The 15157-nt window shown below is 39.7% G+C and overlaps 1 protein-coding gene across 1 annotated transcript in view; it reads right to left on the bottom strand.

The window, feature by feature from the left end:
* The window catches only part of TMPRSS7 (transmembrane serine protease 7), a 31725-nt gene extending 22611 nt beyond the window's left edge, over positions 1-9114 (bottom strand). The window contains exons 1-5 of the mRNA XM_009963416.3: positions 9064-9114; positions 4728-4926; positions 3743-3873; positions 1259-1326; positions 270-463 (exon numbers count right to left, since the gene is read on the bottom strand). Of these exons, the coding sequence (XP_009961718.3) occupies positions 270-463; positions 1259-1326; positions 3743-3873; positions 4728-4926; positions 9064-9114 (643 nt within the window). The remainder of the gene's footprint in view (positions 1-269; positions 464-1258; positions 1327-3742; positions 3874-4727; positions 4927-9063) is intronic.
* Between the last annotated feature and the right edge of the window lie 6043 nt (positions 9115-15157).

Genomic DNA, 15157 nt, shown 5'->3' on the forward strand with positions numbered 1-15157 from the left:
GTCAGGTTTAACTCCTTAATTTGAACATAAACACTCCAAGTAAAGGAAGTTTGGCAATCACAGTTCACAGGGATACTTTGTACCTTGATTTTGACCTCAAAACTGGTTTTAATTTTCCTTTTATTTTTTCCCCCCTATAATTTTATTATTAGAAGCTAAAGATGCCATATAAAGATTTTGATTTATTTATAGAATTTGTTACTCCACTATAAAAATGTTTGCTCAACTAAGTGTTTCCTCAAGGATATGGGGACATGCTTAATACTAACCACTTAGTACAATGGAGTCCATGTCAACCGCAAGGCCCTGAAGACTTCCTACTGAGGTCCGGTTAATGATACTTGTCTGAATAGAATCTTTTAAAATGGCAGCCACACAATCCTCACACAACACTTGGCCTTTCGCCTGTGGTACCACAAATACGATCCAGAAATGAATAAGGAGGCCTCCATCATTGTTGTTACTGAAATAAAAAGGTCCTACAGATTACCATCATGTTGAAAGTTTTCTGAAGACTAGATTCTCAGCACGATCTTCTGAAATACAGTTTTAAAAGAGTATGGTTTATTTCTATCTTGCCTTGTTGCTTTGACACACTGAATGTATTTTCTCCCCTGAAAAAATAATTAAAAAAAAAAAAAGTCCCAAATGTCAAAACACACTCCTCACACCCAGTCAGGGATCTTCACTAGGCTCACTTCCTAAGGGCTCCTAACTTTTGAGATATATGGAAATCATCATATCTGCTTGAATTAGAACTGGATTATCTCCTAAAGATCACTGGATTGGAATAACCAATCCTCTAGCACTAACTGCATACATAATATGAGAGTAAAAGTACTTTATTTCAGAATAGGGATTTTCCCCTTCTGTCAGTAGAAAACAGATTTATACCAATAGTATTACTTTAGAAATATGTGTAAGCTTAGAGCATAATTCCATATTATTGACTAGCAGCACATTTTAGTGGTTAACATCTGCGTGACCTATCAGCCAAAGCATCACCAAGTCTCTTTAGGGTCACTATTTCTGTTTACCTTTGATTACTCCAGGCAGACAATACTGAACTGTTTATATGACTTTAGTTTGCTCTTACTTTTGTGAAATTAATTGGTACAGGTTATAAATGTATTTTGCTATCAGTATAAGTGCATAGCAAAGAGATTAAATCATAACCACCAAAAATAGGTTTCTTTTGTAGGCTCATTACATTTTACACTACCCAACAGATACACAATTATGTTAACCACAGCTTTACCTGACTTCTGAAACTGTGGACTGCTTATAAAATTTGGAGAAGGAGGAGGTTGTGTACACCAAGTTCATCTGAAAGAGAAAGTATTAAGCCCATGAAGATTTAGCATTTCTGAAAATCAGCCATGCCTAGAGATGGTACAGGCCTAGGCTTTCCTAGGAACATCCTCTTTTCCACCAAGAACATGCAATCTGTGCACATTTCCAGACATACAGCAGCCAAGCTAGGCATAGTAGCAGGTATGAGCAGACCAGCTCTGCAATGTACCCATAACAAGTCCAATATTCCCAGGAAACATCAAATCTTCTGTCCATGGTCAGTTGACATGTACAGCAACGTTTTTTCCAAATAAATGAGTTTTGAAAAGAGTGCACATTCTTTGCCCAGAAGATCCCAAACACAGAGCGCTTCTGTATCCTGATGCTGAAATTTAGGGCCAGTCTTCAGGAAATAGCACATACTTATAACATTGTGTGCTGTTACTAAGGTGCGGTTAATCGCACCTATGAGAGCTTTTTCCACAAAATCACAGAAAGACTGAGATTGGAAGGGACCCCTGGAGAGCATCTGGTACAACCCCTCTGCTCAAAGCAGGTTCAACTACATCAGGTTTCTCAGGGCCCTGTCCAGTTGAATATCTCCAAGAATGGAGACTCTCTGGACAATCTGCTCGAGCCTGTGATCACCTTCACAGTTGAACAGCTTTTTCTAGTATTTATGTGGAATTTTCTTGTATTTCAATTCAGTTTGTGTCTATTTCCTTCACTAACAGCTTTGTACTAAAGTATTTCTTTCCAACATACAGTGTAATATATGTGGAGAAGGAAAAACTCTGCTCATTTCTTGCTGTGGGACTGCCTTTGGGGAAAGCAAGCTCTCAATTCCACAAGCTCTTTGTGTGTGATGAGACCAGTGCGACAACAACCTTCATTCCTTTTGTTCAGTCACACTTCTAAAGCCACAAGGTGGCATGTACCTCAAGCTGTTCAGACCTCATCCTCCTGATTAATGGTTAAAATTAATACTCAAGGGACTGTAACACAGATTGTTTTGAAGCAAATGCTGTAAAAATCACATTATTATTAGTCCCTAACTTTCAGTGTTTGTCACAGGAAGTTTGAACAATTATTTTAAGGGCCTAATTAAAATGAGTGGAGCTCAATCTTTTTTCAGATTTGGCTACAAGGGATTTTATATATTACTGTTACTATTGAAGGGGAAAGGAGCCTATCTTGAGAGGTTCTTTCATTACCACTCAGGGAGTCTCTGGGCCAGGAGCCATGAACTAAACAGTTTGAAGGAGAAAACCAAACAAAAACCTAAATCCCCTACATCCCTACTAGCAACTTTAGTCAACAGTCATGTCACCAAGAAGTGCAGTTTCAACAGTGTAAAATCTGTTGATGAGTTCAGGCAAAGTTTACAGACAAAAAAATAATTTCCAAGTTACGTTCAGGTAGGAGGTGGTGACACTGGCAGTTCACAGCTGCTGTCACCTTTGCCCACTACGTGCGACAATGGCAGAGTGCTCTGAGACAAGAGCAAGACACAGGGCTCACAGCAGGTTAGAGCTGCTCCATGGAGAGTGGGGAAAGGACACGTGCTCACCGTCTGTCACCCCTGACTGAAAGCACTTCAGTTGTTTAGGTGCAGGCTTAGGAAAACGAGACTATCTGCTTTCAAGTCTTTTGTGATCCAGCTTTTTTGGGGCTGGGGAGGGGAAGATAGAGATGAAAAACAACAACAAGATTTCATATTATAAGATGACGAAAATTTAGTAAATATTCAAAAATCTCTTGGTTCCATCTGACATTATTATTTTCTTGTTTGTTTAGCAGTTTTCTTACTATTGCTTGAATCCTCATGTGGGCAGTGCTACATTTCCTGGCATTAATGTCCTTTTCCTGCACACACCAAATGTCTTTAAAGTCAAATTAGCTCTTAACCAGTATTCCCACCCTTCTCTTCCCACTCTAGAGCAGCCTTAAATGCCTAACAACAGAGTGCTATTTCTGGTTTGACAGGTGCAAGGTGTTTGGGAAGAATAACGGTCTTTAGAATACCTGGCATCAGAAGGAAATGTAAATGTAAATATGTTTGAGAGCTCTAGGGTAATTATAGATGCTCGAAGGCAGAAGACTGGCAGCCGATATCAATTTCAATGCAAAAGACTTCATTGGTTTAATGCCTCAAAAGCGGCAATTAAGTTTTGAAGGGCTTGTGTAGAGTTCTATTCATAGACTGATTTGTGGGGGGAAATACATAAAATTTTTAGTGAAAGTCAAACAGACCTTTTCAAAACTCAGGTTGTGATTAACAAGCTGAAAGCAGTCAGTTCCTTCCTGCCTCCAGATAGCCACCCTTTGTACACAGTCTTCTGGGGACAGGGGGAGGAAAACACCAGAGCAGACTCAATGGCACCTGAAAGTTGCACCTCTTATTCACAGCTCTGATCCTTTTGCTAGCCAAGCAGCCCACTTATCTTACCACATGCTGCACATTCTGTGCCACAGAGAGGAATTCTTTCGACTCCTTCTGACGATATTCTGGGAGAAACTCTATGTTGGCAACACGAAACAGTCCAACAAAATACAATGCATCTTTGTTTTCTGTCTGAACTGCAAGAAACAAAGAAGACAGTTAGCCTCCAAATTTTATTTTTTATTTTTAATAACGGTGAGTTTTGTTCTGATTAAATTCTAAACCACATTAATCTATTCAGCCTTACAGCGGAAAGGACTGCCAAATGAACACTAGGTTTTCACAGCCAAACTGTTCTAGATGAGTAGCACAATATGAAGGTTAATTGAGCACCTGTTCCCTACATGCAAGATAAGATACCACCATACACATGAATCAGCATAATTAAGGCAATTTCAACATCCAGATTCTGGAGCATCCCTAAGGAATCTTTGGCAATATTAGCATTGGGGGTTTAAAGAGGAGAATATAGCTTTTACTGCCCACTTAGAACACATTACGCAAGACAACACTCCACGGAAGTTGTAATTTCTCGTCCTGTCCAGTGTTTTTACAGGTCTTAAAATAAATATTTGCCTTCTATATTTTACTCCTCTTTATTATTTACAACCTCTTCTGCATGAGACACAAAAACTTACCAGGCCTTCAGCGGGCCAAGAAACACACTGGAAGTCAAAATTTGAGGAATCAAGTTATTAGGAACTGTTGGGTCTGTAAAATTAGCTAGGACATGTGAAAAAAATATTTTTCATAACACTTAAAATAAAATGTCACACTTCCTAAAGCCAGAAGTTATGCCTGCTCTTATAATTACTTAATTCAACTGTCTGAAGTCTTAACAAAGATGCCCCAACATCTTTCAGGCCCCATTTAAGTAAGTTTCATGTTTATTTGAGAAACAGCCTTCAGGACAAGTGAGATTGTAAACCCAACTGAATGTACTATTGGAGATAGTGATGTATGAAATCAGCATGAGTTTTCAGCAACTCACCAATGAAGAGCCACAGTAATGTCCAGGTTACAACTCCTAAAATGAATAGAATGAGGGTAAAGAGAATTATTTTGTTTTGAAAATTCCACAGCAACTGATCTTTTTTCTTCAATTTCAATTTGGCATGCTTTTTCCTTGCCAGAATCCTCTTTGCCAACTTATCTTCTGCAGCTACCATTTGGACTGAGATGTTGGCTACCTAAAATAAGGTGAAAGACAACAAAAAATGTGGAACATTTCCAACAGCAATTGACTGACCAAAGACTAGGACAGATTCCCACACATACTTGTTACTGCATATACACAACTATAATTAACTTAGTAGCAGTTTAAAACTCCAGTCAAAAAGTAAGGTCCTTTTATTCCAGGCCCTTACTGACATAACACAGAGTCAGTCCCTACTACATAAGGATGTAAAAACACAACGTACCCTGGGATAACAGCTCACTGTGCAACAGCCACCCAGCATTAACCATATGAATGAATGCAATATCCTTGTGCATCCCCCACTAGTGTAAATTAGCCCTCTTTAGTCCAAAGGGTAGACCATGCTCATCAAAATATGACTTCTGTTCAAAAAAAAGCCACGTTCCTCTCAGACCAGACCTATCCCAATACAGTTGGGCTCAACCCATTCATTCCTCAGAAAAAAGTCTCCATGTCCTTTCAGGATAAGGAGCAGTGGGTACAGACAACCTTGTCCTGCATGTCTAGCTCTCTCTGAGAGGTTCCTTCCAACGAACAAGAGGACACAGCACAGTTGTTGCTGGGATGGGACCTGGACAAGGTCATCGCTTGGATATCCAGTCCCCTTAACAGTTTATTTTCAACTACAGTCCCAGATTTTTTAGAGTCAGATTCAAAAAACCCCCTGACCATTTTATCTATGTACAAAAGGCTACTGTGTGACCATTTCTGCACTTGCAGGAGCAGTTTCTACTTCCTATAAGTATCTTATCTATCTACAGTATGGTCGGTTCTGGAAAATCTGTTTGTACCGGACACTCCCCCAGGCATTTTCCTCTGCGGGGAGACAATCAACACATTTAAGCACACAAATAATGTCTACCAGCTGCTGCAGGCACAAGAAGAGCTGCCTGGGGAAATCTCTGTGACTGCATAAAATTCCCACTTGGAGAGCTCAAACACTTTGTTGTGAGATCAGTAAGAGGTTCAGTCACCTTTTCTCAAGTCAATTCATTGTCTCATCTATGGAGAGGTTAGCTGGAGAGTTCCGGGACCACTGAGGGCATTGATGACCAGATGCACTGGGTATGAACACACTCATAGCTGTGATACACAGCTGCACCAGAATTAGAACTATAAAAAAACCTTAAATTTCCTCCTTATATCACAGATATAACATAAGTTGCATAATATTGCCACATCAATAAGGAACACTGAGGAAAAATATTCCAAAAACTTGTTGATACTAGTGAGAGGGAAGCTCTCAAGAGGCTGCCTTAAGAAGCTGCGAGTTCTCCGTGACTGGGGATGTTGACAAACACCAGTCAGCAACCAGCAACAAGAGTTTTAGTGGGGAGTCTTCTATGAAGCACAAAACAGCCTTTGAGACAATAAGACCTGGATCAGGGTCTCATATATAAAAAGACGAAACTGAACTTCAACATTTTAAATATGAAGACCAAAATAAAAAAGATCCTTTTCCTTTTTTTTTTTGGAATAGCTTGATACATTTTAAGGGCATCCTCAAAGTGGATCTCCCCCACCTTACATGTGATTTTACACCACTTGTGGTCTAGGACCTACTCAGAGGTACATCATCTCTCATCGATGCAAACCTCTGACAAAGACCAATGGTAGCTGGTCTATGATTTACTCAAGGTGCAGATAGCCTCACTCTGCTGAGGGACAAACCCCTGTCCCATCACCTATCCCCTTATGTGCCCACACAGAAATACACCAAGGAATTCACAATCACATTATGCATATACAAGAGCACAGACCCTGACTTGGGCAGATCTGGCTCTTCCCTGTGCTCAGTAGGCCCTTCTTAGTCTCTGCAGAGCTACAAGGGACAGGCAATGAGGAGAAAGGCTGCAACAAGCTGCCAGGCTATTTACCATCATTGCATTCTTTGAAGCCCCTCAGAAGGTATGCGGCCTGTTGTAGGCTAACAGGTGTGGACACAAGGATCTTTTTTTATCCCTACTAACCCTTTCACCTGAGGAGGGAGAAGACTATGAAAGTCAGGAAGTATCCAAGTAAGAATTGTACTCCCAATTATCAATGTGGGATGCTAAGCTTACTACAGTGGTTAAAAAAATTATGTGCTGATGGAGCCGGACACACAGGAGATGACAAGCATATCTACTAGCCATTTGCAATAGGGGTGCTGTGAAATAATCTATAATAAGTGGTTGTTTCTTTCTGCCCAACACTAGTAGAGCCACATCTGAAGTACTGCATCCAGTTTGGGGCCCACCAATATAACAGAAATGATGATAAACTGGAGTGATTTCAGGGGAGAGCCACCAAGAGGCAAAGGGCTGGAGAATACGATATTTAGCAAAAAGTTGAGAGCCCTGGGGTTGTTTAGTTGGAGACAAAAAGGCAAAGACAATGTGAATAAATATAATTATAGATTTCCCTATCTAAAGTGGGTTATGGAGAAGACAGAGCCACACTTTTCTCACTGATGCACAGTGAAGAGACAGCCACAACAGTCACGCATGGCAGCAGAGGAAATTCCAGCTAGACTGTGGGGTGGGGAAATGTATTTCAGCATGAGGGCCATGCACCTGAGCCATGCCCAGAGAGGTCAGGGAACTCCAAGATACTCAAAACTCAGTGGGACAATGTCCCAGGAAACCTGTTCTGGCTTTGCTGTTAGCTCTGGTTTTTAAAAGTTTAAAAACCTTCAAAAGTCCCCACTAACATAAATTTCTCCATGATTCTCTGATATTATGCCCTAGTAATGCTTTCAGTAAGAGAGCTCTGTGTATCCTCACAGAGAGAGCATAAGCAACATCACCACTAATATCCTGGCCAGTACCATAGTCAAATACAATGGTTAGCAATCTTCCACCTCAGTTGAAGGTGTTCAAAGATGAGAAGAAAAACAAGTGATAAGTAATAATGAGTATAGTAATAAGACCAGGTAGTACACTTTACAATTTCCTCAAACAAAACGTGAAAACTCTGAACTGGAAGATTTCAGACTCGTATCTAGGTAATTAACTGCACTTGTTTTGCATGTTCTCAAGAAGGGCTCAATTTGTCCATCTTCTGTATTTTTTAAAAACCTTATTGAACTCAATTCTGTGTAAAGATGAAAACCAAATTGCCTGTTTGTTTGTTTAAAGCTCTGCTCTGTCATGTAAAGTTCCCTTACACACTCAGGTGTTCAACAGGACAGCTTGAGACAGGTCAATGAATGCTCAGTTCTGACAGCTGAAAATTGGGCCACTTTGATCGAGATTCCCCCCCGAGAATATTTTATATTTAAGTTTTCCCATGTCATTCCTTTCTGTAGCTCTAGACCTAACCAGACAGATTTATTCTTAAAAATTAGATCCTGTCAAGGATCATTAAAGACTGATCAAAATTGACATCACTGGACTGTAAATATGCACTTGAAACAACTAATGTCTTCATTGCATCTACTGCAATCGTAACTTCATTTGTAAAAAATGCACTTTATGTATCAAGGCTTGTATGGTAAATTTCTGTTGCACAGGATTCATAGGAATATTGAATGCTATGTGCCACATTTTAAATATTTCCCTAGGTTATATTAGTTTACCACAAACATTTTATGGTAAGAAGAACAAAGGTAAAGATAAAATGTTCCCTTCCCTCAACAAGGATCACAATTCTTAATTCAGCTTTCCTCTCTACTACAATTTAGTTCTTGTATTCTAGAATTGGTTTCCAGCTAAAGTTGCAACTTGACTATCACCACACACTAAATTATTTAATTACTTCTTTGTCATGAGTTAACGCTCATGCAGTAATCCCCTTCCATATCTCCTCGGGAAAAAGCAAAACACTTTACCCACTGCAATGTTGCCTTTCTTACCTAGAAATTTATGTATTTTTGGAAAAACTTGCTGCCATGATGTTTTCATATATAATATAAGCATCTCATATTGTCACACTGACATGCCCATTATTTCAGTTGTCTGAAAATAAATGTTACTAGCCATCTGAAGACACACAAACATATGTTGACATTTTCAGATTGAGTTATAAACCAGAAAATTATACCAAATTTAACTGTGATGTTAAGTTTAATACTTGAGAATTAGATGGCAAGAGGTCTAGTAGTGTCAAGAAGTCTATGAAATCAAGAATGCTTAAATCACCTACTTACACTTGGTTCGTCTTCAGGTTTAGCTGCTGGGTGATCATTTTTTTCATCCATTCCAGAATAATTAATTTTATTGCTTGTCCAAGCTGAAAAAGAGCCTTGCACCTTTTCTCAGGCACTACTTCTACTTCTGAAGCTGAAGGCAGCTAACAGCAATGTCTAGGACCAAAAGAGGCATCAGTTTACTTTGATGAGTTTCCAGTTGTAATCTCATCTGCCCTATTGCTCCTTTGTGAATATTAGAAGGATGCTATCACATAACTTTAGACATCAAAGTCAGACTGAATAAAACGGGCTTTTCATAGACTTTTTAAGCTGAAATAGACACCAACTAGTTAAAACACAAAATCACAGTGCTAAAATCTATATATCATTAAAACTTAACTAAACTAGGTGCCATGAACAAGAAAAATAGCAAGTAAAATATAAATGTGAGAGCAAACTCATACAACTAAAAGAAAGAAAATAAATGTAAGCACCTTGAGAATGGGTGCTGCAAATAGCAGATAACAACTACAAACCAAGAAAAGCATTTTGACTCTTTTCTAGAATTTTGTAACATACCTTTTGAACACTCAAATTTGGTTATTTTATTGTAACCAAGAAATAATTGCTTCAGGCAATATATTTTGTATTGTTAAAATAGATCAGGCTTCAAACTGAGAATCCTTTTTGTAATCAGATGCAGGAAGTCACTTGTACCATAACAGTTACATCCTATTTTCTTTTGTAATTAAATATTTATAGAGGATGTAAAACAATACTTTCCTCAATGGATGCTAACTATAGAGCTGTCTTTACTTTTAAGTGATTAACAATCTCAATGCCTTCTTCGGGTCAACTTCAGAAATGGCACTGGAGAAATGCCAACTTTTTTATTTAAAAAAATAAGCCTTCTATTAATTTATCTTTGAAGATATAAAATCTAGACTAACAATCATAAAACTTTAACAACACAGTAATGTAGAGGTATAGAATAGAAAAGATCTAGTCAGACCTCAGTGAGTTCCAGGCATGATCTATGCTCCAACTGTAGATTATTTCTTATTATAAACCAGCAGTATTATAAACCAGCAGTAGATTATTTCAACTACAAGACAAAAAATCCTACAGTTAATGTACTTGTAAACTATAATATTTCTTGTCTGTATGTTAGTGTTTGGATTATGCCCTGAAGCATAATATTTATGTCCTCAGTCATTTGTTATTTTTTCTAGAACTGCAATATATTTTAACCATCTGAAGTGATACTTTAAGCTCTGGGTCTTAATAATGCTTTAGTAGCATAGGAAAATTATTAATTTATTCCATATTACTATATATAATTACTTCCCACTCCTTTTTTTTTTTTTTTTTTTAATTACACTTGATTCTGGGTGGGACTACTGTAGCCTTTTAAGGTGTTCATGTACTTTCCAAAAGCCTTCCACTGTTCTGTGCACAGGGAGTTACTATGATAGAAATGGTATTTCAGAAGCTGGTGCACAGATCGAAAGAGCACTGTACGTAAATATACTTTCCCTTTGTCAGTATTAAAGTCTTCTGCATGTTTATTCAATAAATCCTTTGTGTTCTCACAGTTATCATCTGCAGATTTCACTTTTCTTCAGCCATTTAACTTCACATATTTTCTCCTGAGAAGATAAAAATAATCGTGATGTTTGTTACTGAAGTAGCAACAAAAGTCAATCAAAAGGTATAATATTAAAAGTGTGCTTTAAACATGGTAAGAAAATGATATGTCATTTTCTCTAGATTACGCAGAAAGGCTGAAGTGGAAATTATTTTCATTCCTTCAGTGAGGTAAATAACATTATTATGCAACTTCCACATACCTAAGGTATATATAGGCTGCTTATATGAAATAAATGACTGAAACAAAAAATAAAATCATGGAGAAGAAGACGTGGTTCTCCAGGTACCAGAGCACAGATTCATGCTGCAGCCCACAGAGGAGACCGCGCTGGAGCAGATGGATATTCCCGAAGGACTGTGGCCCATGGAAAGCCCAAGATGGAGCAGAGGAAAAGAGTGAGAAGTAAGGAGCAGCAGAGAGAAACTATTGTGTACTGACCATAACCCCCCATCCCAACTGCAGTAATTAGGGCTTGGGGGGGTGGTTGTGAGTGAAAAGAAGTTGAGCCTGGGAAAGGGGGGAGGAACAGTGTTGTTTCAGTGTTTGCCTGTTTGTTTCCCACTACCCAAATTAGTAGTTCTATTTTTATTTTAATTGGCTATAAATTAAGTTGAGTCTGTTTTGCCTGTGATAGTAACTGGCAAATAATCGTCATGTCTTCATCTCAAACCATTATTTTTCTCTCCTTCCTGTTTTTCCCATTTTCTCCCTCAATTCTGCTGAGGAAAGGTGGGAGGTACTGAACAGCTGTGTGGGAGTTTGGCTGATAGCCATAGCTACCCACAACAATGTTGCATTACCTGGTACTTACTTCCCCCTCTCCTCCTCTTAAAAAGGAAAATTAGAGTTTGATTTTTTTCCAAGATAAGTGAATTCTGTTTCCAAGTAAAGCTGAGAATAAAAAGGTTGTCAAACTGAAAACATAAAACACATTAGAAATAAAATCATTTTATGAGAGCGAGCACTGCTGTTTCCGTTTCATTAATTGCATGTACCCAATAAAAAAAAAAAAGCTGAAGATTAAAAAAATCTGAAGCCAACGGCTTGTTCTCTCGGTTTCTCTTGACAGATACCAGTGATTCCAGGTAAGCTTGAAAAGTTAATGAGTAAATTAGTCTATTTCTGAGTTCTGTGGAGAAACATGCTTTCACATTTTTCCTCGTGGAAACTATGTCAGGACACATGGTAAATAAAGAGGTCACTGGTGACAGCCAACATGGCTTCACTAAGAGTAAATCACACCTGACAAATTTGGTGGCCTTCTATGCTGGGGTTACGGCGTTGGTAGTTAAGGAAAGAGCAACTGATGTCATCTGCCTGGACTTGTGCAAAGCTTTTGACACTGTCCCACACAAGATCCTTCTCTCTAAATTGGAGAGACAGGGGTTTGAAAGATGGACCAATCTGTGGATAAGGAACTGGCTGGATGTTTGCACTCAAAGAGTTGCAGTTGACAGCTCAATGCCCAAGTGGAGAGCAGTGACAAGCGGCATTCCTCAGGGGTTGGTGTTGGGACCGGTGTTGTTTAACATTTTGTTGGTGACAGAGACAGTGGGACTGAGTGTACCTCAGCAAGTTTGCCGATGACACCAAGCTGTGTGGTGCGGTTAACACACAGGAGGGCAGGGATGCCGTCCAGAGGGACCTGAACAGGCTGGAGAGGTGGGTCCGTGAAAACCTCATGAGGTTCAACAAGGCCAAGTGCAAGGTCCTGCACATGGGTTGGGGCAATCCCAAACACAAATACAGGCTGGGTGGAATGAGAGCAGCCCCGAGGAGAAGGTCTTGGGGATATTAATGGATGTAAAACTGACTATGAGCCAGCAATGTGTGCTCACAGCCCAGAAATCCATCCATGTCCTGGGCTGCATCAGGAGAAGTGTGGCCAGAAGGTTGAGGGATGAGATTCTCACCCTCTACTCCACTCTTGCGAGACCCCGCTTGGAGTGCTGTGTCCAGCTCTGGGGCCCTCAGTGTAAGAAGGACATGGACCTGCTCGAGTCAGTCCAGAGGAGGCTGGAGCACCTCCCCTGTGAGGACAGGCTGAGGGAGTTCTGAGTTCAGCCTGGAGAAGAGAAGGCTCTGGGGAAACCTTATAGCAGCCTTCCAATACTGAAAGGGGGCCTACAGGAAAGAAGGAGAGGGGCTCTTTATCAGGGAATATAGTGATAGGGTGAGGGGTAATAGTTTTAAACCGAAAGAGGGCAGATTTAGATTAGATATAAGAAATTCTTCACTATGAGGGTGATGAAGCACCGGCACAGGTTGCCCAGAGCAGCTGTGGCTGCCCCCTCCCTGGAAGGGTTCAAGGCCAGGTTGGACGGGGCTGGGAGCAACCTGGGCTGGGGGAAGGTGTCCCTGCCCGTGGCAGGGGGGTGGGACTAGATGATTTTGAAGGTCCCTTCCAACCCAAACCATTCTATGATAGGTCCACCTGAAAGGGCCATTGGCTTTAAGCCATCACTTGGAACACATGAACTGGTATTAAGCAGCTTGATTTTGTCTCCTGAAGGCAATGCATATCAAAACATGACTCATGCGTCGTTCTGACCTGAATCAACATAACACAAATGTTGATTAGTTTCAGAACCATCATATTTTCTTGCATTTGTCATGGCTTCCAGACCACTTTCACCTCCTTCTGTTTTCCTACTATTACAAAATATACTGCCACAAATCACAGACTTCTCAGTTTATTCACACAATGACAGGGATGCTTGGTTTTACTCACATCATCCTCCCTTAGGGCTGTAACTTACTCATGCATATCTGTTCGGCAGCCTGACTTTGTTTCACATCTCTCCAAGACCCTCTGAAAACCAGAGGCAGCCCATTAGTCTAATCTGTGAACTTCCCCCAGCCCAGTGAGTCCCTGACTAAGGGAAAGGCTGCAGCAGATCTATGACACAGCCAAGATGTCTGCCTATATAACACAAATATCATAGGATGCCTACATAAGAAGCTGGAATACCAGTGATCCAGCTCTCTAGGAGAAAAATCTTGTCTTGTGCTGCATAAACCTAGTGCTACACTAGGGGAGAGGTAGGGTTCATCTCATCTGTCTCAGACTGTCTATAAATTAGGCATATAAATCCAACTTTGTTTTCTAGATTCAGTCTATACACAATGGTGACAGAGAAACATTCAAAACTGAGAAGATGAATCACACTTTCACTACTCAGTACAGATGGACAAGAGGCAACTATCTATCTTATTTTATCAAACTTGTTATCTACAAAATCCTCTCTGTGTAATAGAAATCTTTCCCTTATGACCACAGCCACCTTCATGATCAGTTCAGAGGCAGCTTTTCTTACTCCTTTAACTGATTGGAGCCTAGAACCAGCTTGCCAGCATCAGCCCACTAACACATCACGGTACTCTAGAGAGCTACTGACCTCAGCGTGGCATTTTTTCCAAACTGAACATCAAAAATGACAGAGTTTGCTTCTATTTCAGGATTTTTCATCTGCCAAGCAGCAATGTCTAACAAGTTGCACTAAAACATTGGAGGAAGAAGAATCTATGCACAATGCTAAATTAGTTCTACTAAAACCTGGGTTTAGCATCAATAAGAATTCTCTTACGTATTGCTTATATTTATTTTTCTTTAATCAAAACTCAAGTAAAACACAGGTCTTAACATGTCTGTGAAAACTAGACAAGGGTTTAAGTGATGATTTATGATAACATTTGTAAAGGCTTTCATAAAGTTTCTTATGTCAATCAGAGCTGACCCAGACTAACACTGCATGATTGAATATTTTGTCCCTTGAACAATTTATTCAAATTACATCCAAGATTACTTCCAACAGAGGAAGAAAAGGTTTTGGCTGTCCTTCCCAATAACCCAACTGAATTTGTAATTCAGCTTCATTTTGAATCTAGAGAAGGTCAAATACCTATACCTTTGATAAGCATGTGCTAACAATAATGGTTTTGATATCAATAGTCCGCAAACATCTGCATACACACAGTCAAGTCATCAACACTTTGGATACATCTCTTCTATGACAGGAGATAGAACTGGCACACAATAGCAATTCCTTCAATTGTGAGCAAATTGAAGTGAGGCTTGTACCAAAGTATGGAAGTGAGTGGCAATCGACTACTAAATTATTAATAAGTGTCTACTAACATGTTTCAGTATCAACTTTGAACATCTGTCTCATCCTCCACTGAATGAATACCATGCTGCTTGCTTTCAGGATCTTTGTCAACTGGAGATGCAGCTTTGAATCGTGGCATTCAGATTTATTTTTCTTCTCCTTGAGCTCTTGCTTAATTTCCGATTCCTGACAATGCTCAACTATGCACTAGAGGCCTCTGATGTAACAAAACAGTTTCCAACAGAAATTACAGGCAATTGAGCTGTCTTCAAAGATCCCGACACAACATGTAACTGCCATTGATGGAGCACATCATCCGAAATGAAGCAGCTGACCTCCTTGCATAACATCT

This window comes from Tyto alba, unplaced genomic scaffold (genome assembly GCF_018691265.1).
Source record: "Tyto alba isolate M040663 unplaced genomic scaffold, T.alba_DEE_v4.0 Super-Scaffold_14, whole genome shotgun sequence".
Classification (NCBI taxonomy): domain Eukaryota; kingdom Metazoa; phylum Chordata; class Aves; order Strigiformes; family Tytonidae; genus Tyto; species Tyto alba.